This window comes from Cordyceps militaris (genome assembly GCF_000225605.1).
Source record: "Cordyceps militaris CM01 unplaced genomic scaffold CCM_S00007, whole genome shotgun sequence".
NCBI lineage: Eukaryota > Fungi > Ascomycota > Sordariomycetes > Hypocreales > Cordycipitaceae > Cordyceps > Cordyceps militaris.
Window position 1 is genome coordinate 49964 of NW_006271975.1, and position 21242 is coordinate 71205.

General features: G+C 47.8%; 2 protein-coding genes across 2 annotated transcripts; one reads left to right on the top strand and one right to left on the bottom strand.

Moving 5' to 3' along the window:
• Positions 1 to 5419: 5419 nt before the first annotated feature.
• CCM_08260 (C6 transcription factor, putative) lies at positions 5420 to 7922 on the top strand (the record flags this gene model as incomplete). The annotated part of the gene is made up of 4 exons (XM_006673399.1): positions 5420 to 5460; positions 5516 to 6017; positions 6086 to 7750; positions 7803 to 7922. The coding sequence occupies 4 exons, from the start codon at positions 5420 to 5422 to the stop codon at positions 7920 to 7922; spliced, it is 2328 nt and encodes a 775-aa protein (XP_006673462.1).
• Positions 7923 to 8017: 95 nt separating this feature from the next.
• Positions 8018 to 20618, bottom strand: CCM_08261 (polyketide synthase, putative; the record flags this gene model as incomplete). Its single annotated transcript, XM_006673400.1, has 3 exons — positions 8018 to 15997; positions 16056 to 19269; positions 19354 to 20618. 3 exons carry the CDS (start codon positions 20616 to 20618, stop codon positions 8018 to 8020), a joined length of 12459 nt encoding a protein of 4152 aa, XP_006673463.1.
• Positions 20619 to 21242: the final 624 nt, after the last annotated feature.

Consider the following 21242-nt stretch of genomic DNA (forward strand, 5'->3'; position numbering starts at 1 on the left):
GAAATCCTATATTATATATATATTAGTTATTATACTTAGATAAATAGTTAATAGCCTTAGCCTTAGTATAATAGATAATAAGCTAGTTATAGTATATAAGCTTAAATTTCCTATAACACTAAAGGAATTAGAGACGCTCTTAGGCTTCGTTAGAGCTTTAAGGTATAATATACCATGCTATACTATAATTATAGAGCTATTATAGGAATATAAGACCTAGCTATAGTAAGCTATAAGAGTATAAAAGACCATAACTACACTACTAGGTAAGGTATATTATATATAATAGGCCTAAGCCTAATAGTAAGCTTATAAAGACTAAGCCGGTTAGAATACACTATCCCTTCTAATATAAATAGAGCTATATAGCTTTAAGTAACTAAAGATAGCTCTTATATAGCACTATACCCTAGTATACTTTACTATATATAGGTAGCTATTCTTTAACATTAATATAGTAAAGACTAGTATTAGAGTTATAGTATACTATATATAAGAGATAGCCCTAACTAGTATTACTAAGGATAGAAAAGTAGTAAGCTACCTACTATATATAGTGGTTAAACTAGTTATATTTCTTTCTTATATATTATTAAATAAGGAAAAGAGGTACTAGGCTATAAAGATAGAAGTATATAGCTATATCTAGGTATTAAGAAAGCTCTAATATATAATTAATATAATAGATAAGCTACTAATAATATACTTTATTAACTACTACTCTATTATTTAACTAGATAAGTAACTTAATATTACTAATATAATAAGTAGGTAAGTTATTAATAAGAAAATTATATAGGCTATAGAGTATACTAGTAATATAGATATAAGAGTTATATATTATAAGGGTATAGACTATATTATCCTAGACATATTAAGTAGGCTATCTATATAGCCCCTTTATATAGACCTAAAGTAGACCAGCCTATTAGACAATATACCTAATAATCGCGCTAAGCTATAGCTTAATAGCCCCTAGGTAGTATACTATATAAATAAGAACTTCCTAAAGGTATAGCTTATAGTAGCGCCTATACTATATATAAGCCTTATTAGTATAAACCTAGAATTTAAAGAGTAGCTATATTATAGATACTAAGAGGACCTAGTCTAGGCATATATATAGGATACTATTATACATAATAATAAGTTAGCCGCTAATAATAAAGCTAAGCTCCTATTTAAGATTAAGGATAGGCTTTTATAGAAAGTAGTTATAAATTACCTAGATAAGCTATATATCCTATATACTATAGAATAAGATATCTTTAAGGCTATCTATATTAGTAATTATATAATATATAATAAGCTTAAACTAGTACTAAGGTAATACTATATATATAAAGGTAGTAAGTATTTTTAAGAGTTTTTATAGTGTTATACTAAGTACTAGGAATACTATAAGCAAGTATATATACTATATAGGAACCTATAGCTACTATTACTAGCGCCTATACTATACTACTATATCTTAATTAACTTTATACTAGTACTATTACTCTTAGAATAAGGGTATATAGTAATATTAGTAGTAGTTTATAAATTTAGTAAGTTAGTATTAGTAGCCCCCCTAAAGGATATATCTAATATAGTAGAGGTAGTATGAATCCTACTTAATATACTATTTAATAAAGGCTAAGGTATCCTTAAGATTATACTCTTAGATAGGGACCTAAAGTTTATAGTAGTACTATAGTAGTATATATAGAAATAGATATATATAAAGCTTATATATACTATAGTATACTACCTATAGATAGATAGCTAGATAGAATAAGTAATCTAGATAATATCCTTAGCTATCTAAGTCTATATTACTAGCTTAGAGAAACTAGTATAATAGGAATTAATTATACTATAGTTAATCTTTTAAATTAATAGTATATAATCTATATTAATAGGGTACTTACTATATAAAGTTATTAAAGGATTTAACCCTATAAATATACTAGACTACTTAATTAGTAGTATATTAGTAAAACTAAACTATAAGGTAGCTAGAGTCTTAGTATATAATACCTTTATTATTACTATAGTAATAATAAAGAACTATTATAATTAGTAGTATATAACTTACTTCTTTATAGTTAGTAATATAGTATATCTTAGATTATATAAGGGATATACTATAGCTAATAACCTAGGATATAAATTTAGGAAGTAATTTATAGGACTTTATTATATTATAGAGTATATTAGCTATGTTATATACTGACTAGCGCTACCTGCTATATTATGTATCTAGCTAGTAATTTCGGTCAACTACTTAGAGCTAGTATATAGGCTACTAGTAGAATCTAATAGGCTACTAGTAGATATATAGATAGCTATTAAAGAGGCTAACTATATAACTCTATAGGCTAAAGAACTATATAAGTATACTATAATACCTAAGCTATTATAGCTTTATATAAAGGACTATAAAATTATCTAGATAATAAATAAGAAGTATAAGGATAGTATATGATTTTTCTAAGTATAATATTATAATCTAGATAAGAGTTATAATAAGTGGTTATCTACTAGAGAGCTAGGTAAATATATAGTGGTAGTGTTAGAAGATTAGATGTTAAATAAACGCTATTTATTATTAGACTACCTAGTAGTATAGTGTTTATAAAACCTCTCCCCCCCCCCTCTCTAGCTTACTTTCTACTTCCTTTATTTCTTAGTATTAATATTATTATTTTTTTTAGTAAATAGCTATTTCTTTCTATCTTTTAATTTTTATTTCTTATCTATATATATAATATAGTAAGCTTATTAGTAAAATATAATATAATAAGCTTATTAGTAAAAGTAGTATTATATAAAGCCTATAAGTATAAGAAGATAAAGTATTAAGATCTACTTAATAACCTAATAAAAGAAGAAGGCTTCTATATATTAGCCTCCTATCTATTAACTATACTAGCTATACTAAGTAAGCCCTTACTAGTAGACCTTAAGCTTATAAAGCTTTATTATATATAGATACTAAAAGATATTATAGATCCTATACCTATATAGTATAATAAAGTTAATTTAAAAGCCTTATATAATATAGTAGGTAAGCTAGTGAAGCTGTTTAACCTACTAAACACTAAATTCTAGCTATTATTAGGAGCTTTTATTATATAGTAGGTATTATACTTAAATTAAAATATCCTACTTATAGTAGTATACCTTAAGTAATATATATTAGGTATATAGTAATTATATACCTTTAGCTATAAAAATACTAATAATCTACTAATAACTAAATATAATATATTAAAGCTAAAGACACTTATATAGATAGTAGTTATTATAGTAGTCTATAGTATAGATAAAGCTTATACTATAAAATAGTATCTAGAGAATAAGAATCTTAGGAGAGTACTTATAGGAGTTAAGCCCTATATAACTAAGTTTAATATAGCGCTAAAGATAAAGGAATAGGTAAAGGATTATATAATAGAATTAATAGTAAAGCTTATAGCACTCTATAGTAAGAAAAGGAGATAATAGGATAATAAAGTATAGGAGATAGAGTTAACTAATATAGAGTAGTAAAGGTTAAAGATTATTAGAGATATTAGGTAAGTTAAGTTAGTAATTATATATAGTAGTAAGAAGGAAAACCTAGGCAATATTAACTACCTTACTTATATATAGCTATAGTAAATACCTCCTTAGCTAGTAGCTAAGCTACTACCCCCTATTATATAATCTAATAGCTATATTAATATTAAGCTAGTAGTACTATAGAGAGTAGCTAGGTATAATATTATACTAGTTAAGGTAGAATATAAGCGCTTATATAGCTTATAGGAGGATATATATAATATAGTTTAAAGTAACTTATATATAGTAAATAGGGTTAATATTACTAATAAGTTATAAGAATATATAGTTAAGATATAAGGAATTATAGACGCCTTAGAGAAGGATAATAAGATAATATACTAGGAACTTGCCTACTTAAAGGACTTAGTTGATAGAATAAATATCACCCTAGTAGAGCTATACTAGGATACTAGATAGTTTATAATACTACTACCTACCTTTATTAAGGTGGTATACCTAGAAGGCGGTACTAAGCCGCTTAAGAGCTATATAGGGGAGCTAATATATATTATAGGAAAGATAGCTACTATAGTGAGGGATTAACTCTAAAGACCCTAACTAGGTTAGGAGATAGTAAAGGCTATAAAGGATTAGATTAATAGAGTTATAGCTTATATCCTTATAGATAAGCCTAATATAGTCTTATATAGTATTAACTTTATATACTAGATAATAAAGATAAGTATAGCTACTATGTAATAGGAGGTTATATCTATATAGGCGTATATTAATATACTAATAGCTATATAAGAGTCTAGTAAATACCTACTTAACACTATCTCTATATTTAAATATAAGCTTCTTAATATATAGTGTATAAACCACCTAACTACTACTACTATACTAAAGGTTATATATAAAATAATATAAGAAAAAATAGTTAATAACGCTAGTATATAACCTAAGGAATAGACCTATATAGCCCTTAGTATATTCTATTACCTTAGTATAGTAAACTATACCCTAGATATCCCTATAATAGAGGGCCTAGAGAGCTATATACACTAGTAGGTAAAGCGTATATTTATATAGCGACTAATACTAAAGCTAGAATTTAATAGTAACCTTATATAGTATATAATAATAAAAAAGGCTAAGGATATAGTAAGTATAGTATTCCTTATAACTAAGATAAGTATAGCTACTAAAGTGACTAAAGTAGTAATTAAAATAGTAAAGCTAAAGTTAAAGCCTAGATAGAAGCCTATACTATAGTAGCTAAAGCTAGTTAAGCTAATCTAAGATTAAAGGTAGTATATATTTAGAATAGATAAAGGCTAGTTCTCTAGTCTTAAAGATAGTTAGTTTACTAATCCTAAGGATATAGATATAGGTGTACTAGGCTTAGCGCCTATTAAGCCAAATATAGAGGAACTTAGGTAGAATATAGAGGTACTAGAGCTAGCTAACGATATAGATAAGGATAAGATAGATAAGGTAGATAGAATAGAAGTATAAGGATTCTTTAGTATAAAGGAATTATCTTTATATATAGTAGAGTATAATTAGTTTTTACTTATATATAGAGTAAGATTATTTAGTTTCTTCTTTTTATTTATAGGACTTATATATACCTATAATTTAGCTTAGCTTTAGAGGAGATATCTTTATATATAGTAGAGTGTAATTAGTTTATCTATATATAGGGTAAGGTTATTTGGTTTTATTTGACAGCGAGGTCGCTGCTATAGGCGATAAGGCATATTGTCACGTGCATAGCACGTGCACAGCAGCACAGCACTCTTAGGGCTATAAGCCACCTACGCAGAAGCTAGGGAATACATCATCATCTTGCTAAAACTCTTGTGCCCAACATGAACGGCACATTACCATGCAAATAGCAACCAAGGCCGGGCCTGGTCGCCCGTTGGTGTAAGTCGCCTGGCCGATCATTTGCGAGAATTATCTGATCCGGATGCACGAATAGATCCTGTGTCGTCTGTCGGAAGCGCAAGCTCAAATGCGACCGTCAGCACCCTTGTCGAAACTGCCTGCGCTCACGCTCAAAGAATCCAGAGAGGGACTGCGTCTACGAGGACACATTGCCTATTGATCCTGCGCGGCCACCGCGAAGACGGTCGTCTGTAAGCCAACAAAGGCTAACGCCTTCATCAACCCCGGGACTTGTCTCGTCAGCGTCTGGACACGCTTCGTCGGATGATGCGGACGCGCCCATCTTGGTTCCCCGCCCAGGCGCGTTGACCAACGCTGCGTCCCGTTCGCATGCCACAACTTCAGAGCCAACCCAATCCTATCCGTCGACATCTGCAGCACACTCGATGCGAGGGCCCAAATCGCTGGCAAGCGACGTGTGCTCGGCTCGGTCGGTCGAAAGCACATTCTTCGGAAACACGATGGCCATCGGCCGCGGCGTGACGCACAAGTCGCGATTCTTTGGCCAAAGTCACTGGCTCACGATTATTGTCTTGGTACGCCTCTACTGCTCCTAAATTATGTGGTTTTGGCCTATATCTTTGCATTGCTAATAACTGTCTAGTTTCGAGACCTGGCGCAAACCATCACGACAGACTTGTCAGTCGAAAACTCGAAGGCGCTCTCGATGATGCGCAGGTGTAAAGCTCTGGCAAAGAACATAAAAATCCAAAGGGCACCGATTTGGCCAGCGCCGCCTACAACAGCTCTGCCCGCCAAAAATTTGGCCGATGAGCTGGTCGACTCCTACCTTGACACTACCGAGACTCTATACAGGGTCCTGCACATCCCCTCTTTTCGAAGAGACTACGATTCTTTCTGGCTGCTCGGGTCAGACACGCTACCCGACAAGGATTTTCTGATACAGCTCAAGTTGGTACTGGCCATTGGAGCTACTACCTATGACGATACATTTTCTCTGCGTGCATCGGCCATGACATGGGTCTACGAAGCCCAGACATACCTATCCGAGCCTGGCAGCAAATCGCGCCTCAACATCCAGTCTCTCCAAATCAGCATCTTGCTCTTGATCGCACAAGAGGCGATTGGGATTGAGGGCCATGCGCTGTGGATTGCTGCTGGCGCTCTTGTACGGACCGCGATGCACATGGGTATTCACAGAGACACGACAGACGAGTTTGCCACGTCGCGGCCACGACTCGTGCAAGAGATGTGCATTCGGCTATGGAACACCGTGTTGGAACTGGCTTTGCAGTCCAGCTTCGTTGCTGGCAAGCCTCCACTGGTCTCAGTCGATGACTTTGACGCACCTTGCCCCGGGAACTTCGATGATGACCAGTTGACACCCGAACTGAAGGATCCGTTGCCGAAACCCGACGAGGAATTTACGCAGACGACCATTTCTATTGCGCTCCGAAAAATGTTCCCGCTCCGGTTAGCAGTGGCCAAAATGCTCAACGACACCAATGCACAAGGCACGTATGAGGAAACCCAAAAGCTAGACCAGGGGCTGCGGGAGATATACAAAGACGTCTGTCGCACACTGACACGTGCTAAACTGGTATCTCCGGCGTCATCTCCGCGATTTGACACGAATGCTCTAGATGTCATTGTTCACCGGTATATTTCATCGCTGCACGTCCCATTTCTTGATAAAGGACAACACGAAACAGCCTACGCATTCTCAAGGCAGGCGACTGTCGATGCGGCCCTCCGCATATGGCGCGCCGCAAGCCTATCCTGGCACAGTGTCCCGCTGGGTAGCGGTCCCGGGGCTGTCCACGGCTTTGCGAGCCCATCTGCGGCAGACAAGTTTGGTCGATTCACTCGCTGCGGGTCTGCCGCTGGTTTCTTTCGCTCCGCCGCTTTTCACGCAAACCTGACTGTGGCATTGGAGCTCAAGACGCAGCTTCGGGAGCAAGAAAGCCTCGGCCCGGCCATGTTGCGGCCTGATCTCCTTTCTGTGCTTGAAGATGCCAAACACTTTACCCTGCAGTGCATCAATGCCGGCGAGACTAATGTGAAGGGGTACTTGTTTATCTGTTTGATCACAACACAGATCTATAGCTTACAGCATGGTCTGGGGTCAGATGACGTTCGGCATGCGATACTCCGAGCTGTGGAGGACGCGCTGGACGTTTGCTTACCTAGTCTGGAGAAGATGTGCATATCCGGGACCAGCGGCAAGATTTCGAGCTCTGGTATTGACAGCACATACGCAACAGCGTTAGCGACCCCAAATGGGATGAACCAAGGCTACGACTCACATGTAAGATTCCTCTTTGTTGCAACGTTTCTCTGTACTTACCTTTTGACATCAGATGCCCGACATGATGTTTCATTCTGCTAACGAGACACTGGACTTGATGAACTGGATGATCACCGAGGAAGGTGTTATGGATGGACCTTTTTGGGTTGGGGGCGGGGTGGGCGCAAGGTAAATGAAAGCGGCAAAACGGTGCACGCCTAGGTAACTTGACACATTATATTGAAAGCTAAATAGAATCTGAACTGATAGAACGAAAAAAAAACAGCATTACGCAATTTCTTCTCCCATGTACGGAAAGCTCATCGGCTCGTCAGTGTCCAAAAAGGTTTCCAGATAGGCACTGATTAGTGGATCCATGCCAGCATCCACCGCCTGAGCAATCCACTTCGAGAGGTCAACACTCTCGAAACTTTCTCCGTACACAGACTCCATATGCTCCCGAAATTCATGAATTGGGACCTTGACGCCTCCAGAGTGGTGCTTATACGTTACTCCAGGACTCTCATCACGGCCCTCCGCGACGAGCCCGAGCACGTCCCCGACCATCTCCTCCACCACCTGGTCTACCTGCCCAAAATCTAAAAACCCGCGGGCCCGCTCTCTTGGAAGCGACGGCACACACCTCATGGACGCTGAATAGCGGAGAATGGCGTTGAGTGCATCCGAGTTGGGCGCCTCGTCGCTGACCAGCGCGCATGGTCGGTGAATGGCGACCTTCCACGGCACAGCGACCCCGCCCTTTCGCGCCTGCCGGACGCTGGTCGACAGACGCTCGAGAAACACCTCGCTAGCCCACTTGCTCGCCGTGTAGCCTTGCGTGCCATCTGCGGGCGGCGGGAACGCGGCAACGGAACCGGGCGGTGGCGATGGGCTGCCAGTTAGTAGTACAACGCGGTTGGAGGACACAAAGGCAAATGGGATAGGCGGAGAGCGCGAAAGGGCCAGGGAGCACAGAGTCTTGGTGGATGCGAGATTGGGTGCGGCGAGGGTCGAGTACGTGTTGAGGCAGTGACCCATGGATCCCGCGTGGAGGATGATGTCAACAACCCGCTCGAGATGCGTCTTGTCCTTAGGACCGAGACCGAGGCCTGAAGCGGCAATATTGCCGGTGTAGTACACGATCTTGGCGTTCTTCTGCTGCTCAAGAAGATGCCGCTCGTCGCTCGAAACAGCGATGCAGTGTATCTTGTTGACCTCGGGCGCCTGCAGCAGACGCAGGAGGAGCTGCCCTCCGAGGAACCCCGTGGCGCCCGTCAGAAGTATTTCCAGTCCGGTGGTCTTTCCCACACTTCTCGACAACGTCGTCTCAGACAAGGACAGTTTGTCAACCTGCGCTCGCATCGATGCGGGCACAACTACCTCGGCCGCCCAGTCAATGTTAACCTCTTTCTCCTCGAGCTGCTCCTCGCGCTTCGCCACCACACACTGCGCCATGGCGCTCAGCGTGCTGGCGTGATACAGTGCTTTTGTCGGGACGCGCACGCCCATGGACTCGCGAATAGCAGCCTGCAGCTTCATCAGCAGCAGCGAGTTGCCGCCACGGAGGAAAAAGTCAGACTCGGGTGTGATACGTGGACCATCGCGGGACAGAACGCGCTCCCAGAGGAGGCGCAGCTCGCCTTGGCGAATCGTCATCTTCTCGCCGACGAATGCGGTTGCAGCGTGGTTGGGCGAAGCTAGAGGGAAAAAAGCAACGGCCTTGCGGTCAAGCTTGCCGTTGGCAGTGGTCGGTAGTGAGGGGACGATGGCGATGGTGGCAGGGACGGAGTACTGGGGGAGGAGGGTGGAGAGGCGGCGCAGTATCGTGGTGATTTGCTGCTCGCCGAGGGTGGCGTCTTGGTGTGATGCTGACAGCGTGCAGTGAGCGACAAGCATGTCCTCGCGGCGCGATACGACGGCAGCTTGGACAAGGCCTTGTGATGCTTGGACGACAGCGGCCTCGACCTCTTGGAGCTCGATGCGGAGACCGCGGAGCTTAATTTGGCTGTCACCTTCGATGCGCCCGAAGCAGAGTAAAGTACCGTCGGAAAGCAGACGGCCCTTGTCGCCGGTACGATACAATCGCTCGCCTTGACCACGGACTTGGACAAACTTGGTCTGGGTTTCCTGCGGAAGGCCGAGATAGCCCAGGGCCACGCCAGCGCCGCCAATGACGATTTCGCCAGTGTGATTCGCAGGAAGCCATCTGCTGGCGGAGTCCATGATCCGGATCGAGTAGTTCGGAAGCGCTTTACCCACGGCGTATCTGGCCAGATCGTTCTCAACCGGGAAGCCGGGACTGTCTGCTTCAAGGGAGACAGTCTGGAAAGAAACCGCCGCCGTTGTTTCTGTCGGCCCGTAGCAGTTGGTCAGTATCAAGTCGTTGCGCCCAAGACGGCGCAGCTCGTCTTTGAGTATCTGCGAGATCGGTTCGCCGCCCATACACAGGCATCTCCATTCCGCGGCCTCGGTGAGCGAGTCAGATCCATACTGCAGCCACGCGAGGTACTCTGACGGCGTTGCAATGGTCAGAGATACTCCGTGACGCGCTATGAGGCTGGTGAGTTCCCCAGGGTCTCGCCGCGCCTCGGATGGCACAATGACAAGACAGCCGCCGCTGGCTAGGGCACAAAACGTTTGCACAAGTGACATGTCGAAACCGAGAGAGCTCTGCTGCAGGACGCTTTCGCCGCGGCCCAGGTTGAGAATGCCCGTCTTGAGAGCAATGTGGTTGCGAAAATTGCCCTGGGTGAGCACGACGCCCTTGGGGGTACCTGTTGTGCCGCTGGTGTATAGTAGAATGGCAGGAACGTCTGGTTCGGCGCGTAGTGGTGCTGCTGACTGTGTCTGAGGGGATGGCAGGCTGTCGACGAGTAGCTCGTGGGGTGGTTCGTAGCCAGGCGCGCTGAGCGCGGCGCTGAGTCTCCGGGCTCGATCTGCCGTAGCTGCGTGGTAGAGAATGAGGCTTGGGGAGCAGTTTGACACGAGAGCCAAGTGTCGAGCATCGGGTAAACTGGTGTCGAGAGGTACATAGACGGCGCCGACGTGGAGAATGGCCAACATGGCGACGATGGCGTCAATGGACGGCTGGCACTGAACTGCCACGCGGGAACCGGCCCCGCAGCCTGTAGAAATGATTGAGCTGGCGACCTCATCCACTCTCGACTGTAATTCAGCATATGACAGCTCTACCTGACCATCTTTGATTGCGGGCTTGGCCGGGTACTGCTGGCATATTTTTATCACTCGCTCCGATAACGTGGCAGGCCATCCAGACTGCAGTGGCGGCCCCTTGCCGAGCTCTAGCGCCAGGTCAATTTCGGCCTTTGCATAGATTGAACAGTTGCTGATACTCTGGGACGTATCGGACAGGAAACTGCCGAGTCCATTGACGTAGGCCTCAAGAACCGCCCGACTGCCATCCATGGTGAAAGTCGCCTTTTGGCAAAACATCTCAACCCCGAGCCCGCCGCCGGGCACTTCGGTCACCAGCACGCTCACCTCGAACGGATTGTCCGCATCCTTGATGTCGTACGGGAAAAGCTCTATCTGGCACTCAGCGCCGAGTGGTTGATGGTGGGCAATCGAGGTCGCTGGGCGGTAGTTAAGGGCAACCTGAAACAGCGGCGTGCTGCCCGCCGGGCGCGGGGCCTTGACACTGTCGAGTATCTTGTCGAGGGGGACCGCGCCGTGCGCAAATGCGGAAAGCGCTTTGGAAGACGCGGTCCTAGCGACTTGTGCGAGGGTGGCTGTGCCTGGAAGGCGAGCCCGGATGGGCAACATGTTAACGAAGCAGCCCACCATTTGGGACGCGCGGGGGTCGTTGCGGTTGGCGTCGACTATGCCAATGCAGACATCTTCGATACCGGCCAGACGGGAAAGAATAACCTGCAGGACCGCAATGTGAAGGCTAAATGGGCTAATGCGGAGACTCTTGCAAGTGTTTCTGATGGCGTCGCCTTGTTCCCGGGGAAACTCCCGCAGTACTCGGTGCGTTCCGACGTTGGCTCGCTGGGGGGATGGCAAGCTCACAGGAAGCGATGGCAAAATGTCGGGGATCGTTTCAAACTCCATCTTCCAGAAGTTCAAAGACTCATCCCACACGCCATCGCGTTCCTGTTGCAGCTGCATCTCCGTCAGATCAAGGTGTGATCCAGCGGCAGCCTTGTCCAGCGGCAGCATCCGGTACGCCTTGTCCAAGTCCTTCAACAAGATAGACCAACTAATTGCATCCATTATAATATGGTGGTACCCAAAGAGCAGCGAGTATTCCTCCTCAGTACCTGGACGACTAAGCACCACGAGCTCCAGTGTCTCTCCACTCTCGATGCTCCACGCACGTGTCTTAAGTCTGCGCAGCTCTCTCTGCGTGCGCTCCTCATCGCAATCGGGCTCATGTCGCATCTGGAAACCGGAAGACGCCAGCAGTCCCTGCATCGGCTGTCCACTGCCCTCGTCGGTGTAAAAGCACATGCGCAGACACTCGTGGTGGCTGGTCACGGCCTGCATGGCGTGGCGGAGACGGACCATGCTCAGGTGGCCGCGGACGCGGTAGTGAAAGACCATGTTGTACGCGTCTGGCTCGGCCATGTGCTTGGACAAGAACCAGATGCGCGACTGGGCGGGTGACATTTGCGCCTCGCGCACTATGCTTGGACGCACCGTGTCTGCGTGACCGTCTGAGGGGAGGTCTTTGCGCGTGTTTCTCTCCTCTCCAGGATCTGAATTAAAATCGCTTGAGCTACTCACGGTGGAAGCGCTGTTGCCTTCGGAAAAATGGTGGCGGGAATCTTGCAAACTGTCGCCTACTTCAGAGACGCTGCTGCTCGGGGTAGGGTTTGACGTGGATTCGCCCCCGTCGGAGGCTGCAGGCGTCAATGATGATGTGCCTTGAGTGACTGCATCGACAGTTTTGACGTCTTGAGAAGTTCTACCTTTGCCAGCAGTGTCTGAACTCGCCTTGCTTATCTCATTCTGGAGCGGAGTTTTTGGCACTTGCTGTTGGCCGTCTTTCTTCGCACCTTGCCGCGCAAGCTTGGCCGCCAGAGTAGAGAGCTGTCCAATTGTGCTGCCGCCTAGTATCTTCATCACTGGCATATCAACACGCAGCTGTTTGAGGAACCAGGTACGGACCTCGACGGCCACCAACGAGTCGATGCCCAAGTCAGTCACGGGTCTCCCGGCACCGTCCTCCCCGATGCTGCCGGGCGCCAACAGCAGAACAGTCTCCAGTCTGCTAGCAAATGCCTGCTGAATGAATAAACCAGCCTCGTCATCTGTAGATGCTTCAATGACCTGCTGCGCTATACTACCTGACGAGGATACCGCTTGCTCAGAAGTAACCGCTTGGTCGGCCGATGCACTGTAGGGTACCATGTGACCGAGGCGAGGATCCGAAAGCCACAACGCCTTTCGTCGGCTTGAGTCTAGGGATTTTGTAGGTGGATCAATCCCCATGATGATGTTGTAGGAGCCAATCGGACTGCCCGGGCTACCTCCGCGTACAGCTTCAGCAAAAGCGTGGTGCACATCAGTCTCCGAGAGTGTCGTGGCTCGCATGACGTCTCGGTTGCTGTGCACTTTCGCGTCATCACCAAGACGGGCGACGTACCCAGTATCGCAAATGTAGCCAATGTGGATTATGGATGCTGCAAGACCTCTAGAGCGCCGTTGGGCGACTAGGCTGTCCATGTAGAGATTTGCGCAGTGGTAGTTTGACTGACCTATGTTGTTCGCGATAGTAGCGGTTGACCCCAGCAAGATGAAGAAGTCAAGAGCCTCCTCAGAGAAAATTGAGTCGAGGATTTCAGTGCCGTCTACCTTTGGACCGAGGGTGTTGTTTAAAATATCGACGTCCATATCCAGGAAGAGTTTGTCACACAAGACCATGGCAGCATTGCAAACACCGGCAATAGGCGGCATGGTAGCACGGATCATGCCGACAACTGCCTCAACAGAGCGCCTGTCGCAAACATCCATTGAAACGACTCGAACAGTGGCGCCGTATTGCTTCGCCTCGCTGAGCATGGTCGGGTCGCCTTTGGGGTTGCGGCTGGTGACGATGACATGTCGCGCACCATGGCGCACCATCCAACGACACAATGATGTACCTACTCCGCCTGCTGCACCTACCATGAGGTAGGTTCTGTCGCTCTGGAACAGGTCTTGGGTTTTGATGGGTGGCATTGTGAGCAAAGCAGAACCAAGGTTCTGCCAATTGGTGATGTAGACACTGTGTAATAGCGCCTGGCTGGGTTTACCAACAAGCTCTGTCGCGGGTAGAACGTCGATGCTGTCGTTTTGCCTAGAGCTATGATTCATCTGCGTCTTGGCATAGGAATAAGCCCCGTTAAGCACCGCTACAGAGCATTGTGACATTTCCAAAAAGAGGTTGGCGTCCAGCGGGCGTATTGTGCAAGAGGCGGGCAAGCAAGATGGGATGAGCCGACGCGCATCATCAGACTCGGTGGTACTAAGGCAATCAATGAATACCCCAACACCAAACGGCAGTATCTGGCTCATGGTCAATTTGTTGCATAGCGGATGGATCTTCAGCCAGCTCTCAGGAGTAGAAGTGCGCGAAGAGGCAAAGTGGACGTTCTTCTCACGTAGGCCATGTCTTGCCAAAATCAGCTCGGCAATCGTTTCATCGGCACCATAGATCAAAGCTGCCGATTTGTGTTGGCCTTTGCGCTCAAGCGCAAACTCAACGGCTTGCATTGAGAGGTGCTGGAAAATTCGCACGAGGATCTTTGGGGTTAAGTCGCTCTCTTCAATGAAGGAGACTGCTGCTGATGGAACATGGATTATCGACGCATTGATGGGAGACAGAGCAATTACAGAAATCGAGCTCGCGTCGGCTCCTTCTGCTGACTGTGTCCGACCGCAGATTAAGTATAAACTGGTGCCGTCCGATGACTGAGGGATGTGTAGGGTGGATTTGACTTGGATTTGGACTGTTGAATCAAGGTGCTTGCTGGAGCTGACTTGTCCGACCATCTCATCGACAGGTTGAAGCGAAACCTTGGCCGGCCCAGTCATGACTTGGATCGGGATGTAACTGGTGTCAACCCGCTTAGAAATTGTCCTTGCAGACGCATTATAAGTATCATTGAGAGATTTGTTCAACTTGACACGGGGAATCATAATAGCACCGTTCGAGAGAACATCGAGCTCGGACTCATGCGACCACAGAGCTTGCGGATTAGTGCCACCTGCGTCGTCGACATCGATGTTGGCCGCGTCGTGAGTATAATCAGACTGGAGTCGTATAAATGCCTCAAGTAAGCTTCTTGCGTTGCTGGAAGCCGATCCGACAGGCTCGATACCCACGATTTGAGTGTTAATCTGCGGGACCTCGCCCTTCATGACACGAGTGATGCCTCGGAACATGGTGGCTCTGGGAGTCATCGAGCTCGAGGTCTGGGCGCTTGTTACCCATAAGAGATTTTTCACCTTGATCAGTAGATTCTGAAGAATATCCAGGCGCTTCGAAGTCATCGGGGTGGTAAACAAAGCTTTGTCCAGCTCCTGCAGACAAATCACGTCCGAGCGGCCAGCGAGACCCTCAGCCATGAGGTTATCGATGCAGTCCACCAGACGCAGCCTCTGCCTCCACTGACGAGGTAGCAGCTTCTTCATTTCCTTGATAATTTTGAAAGTCGCAGGTGTTTGGCCTCCAATGATGAGCAACGGTTCTGGCGTCGGTGCAAGGCTCGCTATCTCGGAGAGCGGGGAGAGGCGTGCATAGAACATGTCGTCCACAGCCTGGCTCATAATCAAGGAAGTCTGCTGCTTTGGCTCTTCTGGTATATCATGCACGACGTGGTCTATTCCGGAGAACCGGGCCCTTTGGAGCTGCGCATCCCAGCCGCCGGGGGACATGAGCGGGCTGAGTTGACGATCCTCTTCCTCAGCGAGCCACCAGCCTTGGAGCCCACCAAAGTTAAACGTAGCGCGTAGACTCTCTGCGCCAGTCTTTTCATTGAGTAGCAGATAACCACCAGCCTTGAGCAACGATCGAACATTTCCTAGAGTAACCTCCAAGCTTCTGGTGGCGTGGAGGACATTGGCCGCGATGATGATGTCGTAGGAGCCGAGATCGAAGCCTTGCGTCGCGACGTCTTTCTCAACATCGAGGGCCTTGAATATCATTTTGTGCCGGAAGCTAGAGAACCGCTCCATAGCAGTCTCGAAAAAGCCAACTGAGAGGTCTGTGTACGTGTAGGTGTCAAAGGCGTCATCAAGAGCATTTAACACGGCGCTCGTCTAATGTGTGGATTTAGTACTTGTCGCACTCTTTTTTCGGTCGAGAAAAAATACTCACAGTAGCTCCAGTACCGGCACCAATTTCCAAGATGTTGCAACGAGGAAACTTGAACGTTATCTCATTCAATGCGCCGGCCAAGAAATGATTGACTTGCTGCATCCCTTTATCATCGGCGTAGAAGCGATCGAGCATATCGTCAACTCGCATGACCTCGAGCATGTGCTGCTCACCCTTAATTACACTGACCATATTTTTACCGACAGCGTGAAGCATCTGTAGTTCCACAGTATCCGGGTACGCTTCATCAATGGCGTGTATGGCAGCCCAGTCGTCGGAAAGCCACTCTCTGCGCAGATGAAGATGCGTATCATTCTTGACTTCAGTCAAGTGGTGGTCAAATGCTTGCAACATACGAGTGTGATACCAATTTGCCTGGTCTCTATCCTCCGCAGTGAGTTCACTCATGAGGCGCCGCACGTAGAACAAGCTGACTCGCTCACCGGCTTCAGCTAGACTCTGCACTGTGGCATCGGCATCCTCATGTCGGACAGGCTCGGATAGCCCCATGATAGAAACATCTGGACCCCATACTGTCTCGGAGAAGATGAGGCGATCTTTGGAGGCGTCCGTCTCACCGACTGTTCTCACTTCAAACCCTTGTACTTGGAGGAGCGGCGTTCCTGTGTCTGCATCGTACACGTTGAGATCGCCGGTCAGAGATGTCGCAGTCTGGTTCAGAATCCAAGAGTCAACGTCTGCATTGATAGCCCCATCTGCACTTGACTTTGAGTGGATGGCGGATGTCGGTACGACTCGGACGCGCTCGATACGGGATGGAAGCAGCGCCGAGTTGACCTGACCACTGTCGGGATGTGCCCGGGCAATGAAGATGGTCTGGAAAGCAACGTCTAAAATGGCGGGATGTATGGTGTAGCAGTCGTTGAGTTCCCTGCGATCCCAGGAAGCGAAGGCTGTTGCGTGCCGAAACTGACGCTTGCTGCGGGTGATGCGCCGAAACACGCCTGAGTATTCCAGGCCAATAGTACCAAACAAGGAATATAGCTTCTCGCAGTCAATCTCCTGCAAATCGGAGCTGGAGGGTACTCTTTGTGGCAACTGCATGCTATTTTCATATTCCACTTGGGAACCTAACCGAGAACCGAGGTGAATAGCAATGAGTCCCTCGCATGTATGAAGAATGGATGAGCTAGCAGCATTGTTGAAGATGTAGAACGAAAAAGATGCCCTGAGTAGTCCGTCGGCACTAGTGTCGTTGGGGAGATTTTCTTCGAGAATCCGTATCGTGAATAATGTTTCGGTTCCTTCCTTACTGTCTGAAACGACAACAGGGCGATAAATGTCGACATTGGAAACCTCGAGCAGGCGGACGTCCTTTCCTCTATCGACCGCGAGACGGCTCCCTGCCTCGATTGCCATGCTAATGTACGCTGCACCGGGTAGTAAGACTTCTCCAAGAATTGTGTGGCCTTGGGTCCAAGGAAGCTCGCTAATCTTGAGCAAGTTGCGCCAGCGAATCTCGCGGTCGTTGTCGTCGGGGGTGCGACGGCCGAGCAACTCATGGCTGCCGTCCTTGCCGGTACGATAACGTCGCGAAATGCGAGACTCGCGCCAAAAGGTTTCCTCGTGGTCCCACGGGTACGAAGGTAGATCGTGGACGAAGGTAGGTGCCAGAGCATGGTGGTCCTTGTGCTCACTAGAGACGACGGAATGGTAGCCGGAAAGGTCGACAAACGATGGCCCAAGGTGCGCCCATATGCTGCCAATAGCCGTGGAAAAGGCGAGCCCGTCGTGCGCTCCACGCTTGAGAAGACCCGTGTAAGGGGGCGTAGATCCAAAGGCAGCCTTCAAGGTTTGTTCGGTCGGACCCTTGAGAGCCGGGTGCGGACCAACCTCGACGACCAAATCAAAAGGGCCGCCATGCCAAATTGACGATTCAACAGCACGAGAGAAGAGCACTGTTTGAACCATATTAGCAACCCAGTATGGCCCTTTTAGACTGTCCAGGTTTCTATCTTTACGTAGAAGCTCAGCGTCTCCTCGCACGCTCGAGCTCCAAATGCACTTCCCAGGGGTAGGCGTGAGTATTTGGATATCACAAGCAATGAGTGACTTCAAGTACGGCTGAGCGCACGGAATCATGTGATGAGAGTGGTATGCAGTGTCCACTTTGAGCTCTCTCGCAAAGACGCCATCACCGGTGAGCATAGTCATGGCTTCTGCAATTGCCTCCTTGTCGCCAGAGAGTGTGACGCTTTGCGGAGCGTTGCTGGCGGCGACTTGGATGCGGCCGTCAAACTCAGGCCGACGGCAGACTTGCACGGCATCCTTCATGGAAAGCCCGACGGCCATCATACCGCCTGCTTGTCCAGAGGTTCCTCGGGCGAGCTTGGCATGAAAGCCGCGATAATACGCAATCTGCATAGCACCCTGCAGAGTGATGATGCCACTCGCGTACGTGGCTGCGATTTCTCCCGACGAATGGCCAATTACGGCGTCAAAATGGACTCCCGAGGCCCTGAGAACATTGACGAGCGCTAACTGCACGGCCGTGCATAGGGGTTGCGAAATCTCTGCTTCGGTAATTCGAGACGTGGATGCTGCCTTGGTCAATTCTCCGTACAGCGACCAAGAAGGTGCGTCTTCCAAAGGAAGGGCCTGCAACACCGCCTCACATTCGGCAATGGTCTCTCTGAAAACTGGCGACTGTCTCATCATATGACATCCCATGGCCGGCCACTGCGCGCCCTGACCGGTGAATACCCCAAGAACACCTGGCACTTCCTTAGGGTCGATGAGCAGCGGCGAGTAGCCGATGCGATTCTGTGACGCAGCGGATTCAGCGTGAGCGCTATGCGTCTTGACAAAAGCTTCCATATTTTCGAGAGTTTCCGCACGAGTGATTCCCGAGAAGTGAGCCCGGACTCTGTGTGTCGATCGCCTTGAGTGTAGAAAGGTGCTCAAGTCAGCCAGACAAAGCGCGGGATGCTGCCTCAGATGGCGTGCGTAGGCATCTACGGTCCGCCACAACGCAGCTCCGGTCCTTGCTGTAAGAAGTATTGGAACTGATATATCAACATCATAGCTTTTCTGTCTCTCTTTGGGGGTTTCTAGTATTGAGGTGGTCCTTTGTTGCTGTGCGGCGTAGCTTTGGCTAGCATCGTAGCGTTCAATAATCGCATGAGCATTGGTTCCTCCAAACCCGAAGCTATTTACACTGGCACGCAAAGGAACTCCAGGACGTAGTTCGGGCCTGAGGTATTAAAGTCAATTTTTGCAGAATATAACAGGGCCACCAAGACGACCTGTCAGAGGGAGAGGCGTAGGACAGACTTACCAGGGTATCGATGTCGTGGGGATTTGCAACGGACCATAATAGCGATCTATGTCTGGGTTGAGTTCTTCAAACAGAAGGTTAGGTGGTATCACGCCATGTTTCAGGCTCAGAAGCACCTTGAGAACACCAGCGAGGCCCGCGCACCCTTCCAAGTGCCCAACGACAGTCTTGATCGAGCCCACATACAGCGGATCATCCACCGTGGGTGCCCCCTTGTTGGTATGGCCAGTGACAAATGCATCACTAATGGCTCGCGCCTCGACGGGGTCTCCAGCCTTTGTGCCCGTGCCATGGCATTCAAAAAACTGCGGTCGGTCCATGACCGGGTCAAGACCAGCCTTCAGATATGTCTGGCGAATTAGCGCAGTCTGCGCCGCCGCCGACGGCATAGTCAACCCAGAACTGAGTCCGTCCGAGTTGACATATGTGCTGCGAACAACACCCTCAATATGATCACCGTCCCGGAGCGCATCACGCAGGGTTTTCAGCACGACGGCTGACGCGCCCTCACCACGCGCGTAACCATTCGCCGCTTTATCCCACATGCGCGACCTCGAGTCCGGCGAGAGCATGTGCAGCTTGGACTCGAAGATGAACGGATCCGGGTCTAGGATGAGATTGACGCCCGCGACAATGGCCTTTTCGCAGTCGCCGCTCTGCAGCGCGCGCGCGGCGTTGTGCAGCGCGACCAGCGAGCTGGAGCACGCCGTGTCAATCGTCTCAGACACGCCGCGGAGGTCAAAAATGTACGAGATGCGGTTGGAAATGATGCTGCTGGCCACGCCCGTGGCGGTATACTGCGGCATTGTCTCGGGGTCGCGCCGCTGCATGTGCGCCCAGTCGGTCGTCATGACGCCGACGTGGACCGACGTGAGCGAGCCGCGAAGTTTGTCCAGCGGAATGCCGGCGGTCTCAGTCGATTCGTAGACGACCTCGAGGAGCATGCGCTGCTGGGGGTCCATGCCGGCGGCCTCGAGTGGGCTGATGCCGAAAAAGGCAGCATCGAAGCGACTAATGTCTTCGTCGAGGGTGTAGGCCTTGTTGGCGACATCGGTCGACCCGTGGCTCTCGCCATTGGGGTTGTAATAGCGCTTCAAGTTGAGACGGTCAGGGTTGAGTTCCTTCAGAATGTCGCGCGGTTGTCGGAGCAGATCCCAGAGCTTGGAGGGGGCATTGCATCCACCGGGGAAGCGACATGCAGATCCGATAATGGCGACTGGCTCTGGGATGCGGCGCGGCAGTGCTTGTTGATTGGTCTGAGACATGATGACTTTTCCTGTAGGTCAAGACTAAGGGCTTCTTTGCTTCTCACTGATTAAAACACTTTTTTTTTTGTAGCGGTGAGTTAGTGAAGCTCGTTTATTTCTTGCTGAATGGAAACAAGTAGAGAGCGTAAGTGGCAACATGGACGAGGTACAGAGAAGACAACATACTTCGTCCCATCTGAAATGACGCCAACACACTTTGTATAGTAGAAATTATCTTTCATTCAAACTCGACTGGTCGGCTAGTTTACCAACTGGGTACATACTCCGTGCCTGTACGCGGCTGTCGACAGGTTCGGCTCCGTCGTCCTTGCACACCATTGTCATCGGGGTGAGACGTTAGAACAAGGCTGAAGCCTATCAATTTTCCGAAAGGGTGGACTAAAGCCAAATCATGTCGTTCCGGTATAATGCACCATGCAGGTCGTATTTCTCTAATAATGCATGTCAGCAGAGCGTTGGATTTTCCGCTCCGAGCCTTGTCCGGCGCTTGTGAGCCCGGGGTCGAGCCAGGGTCTGGACAAAGTGTCACTTTATGGAACCATGTTGATGGAAACAAGTATAGAGTCCGTTGCTGGAGCCAAGTAGTTTGAGCGTACTAAGCTCCAAGCTACGAAACGGCCA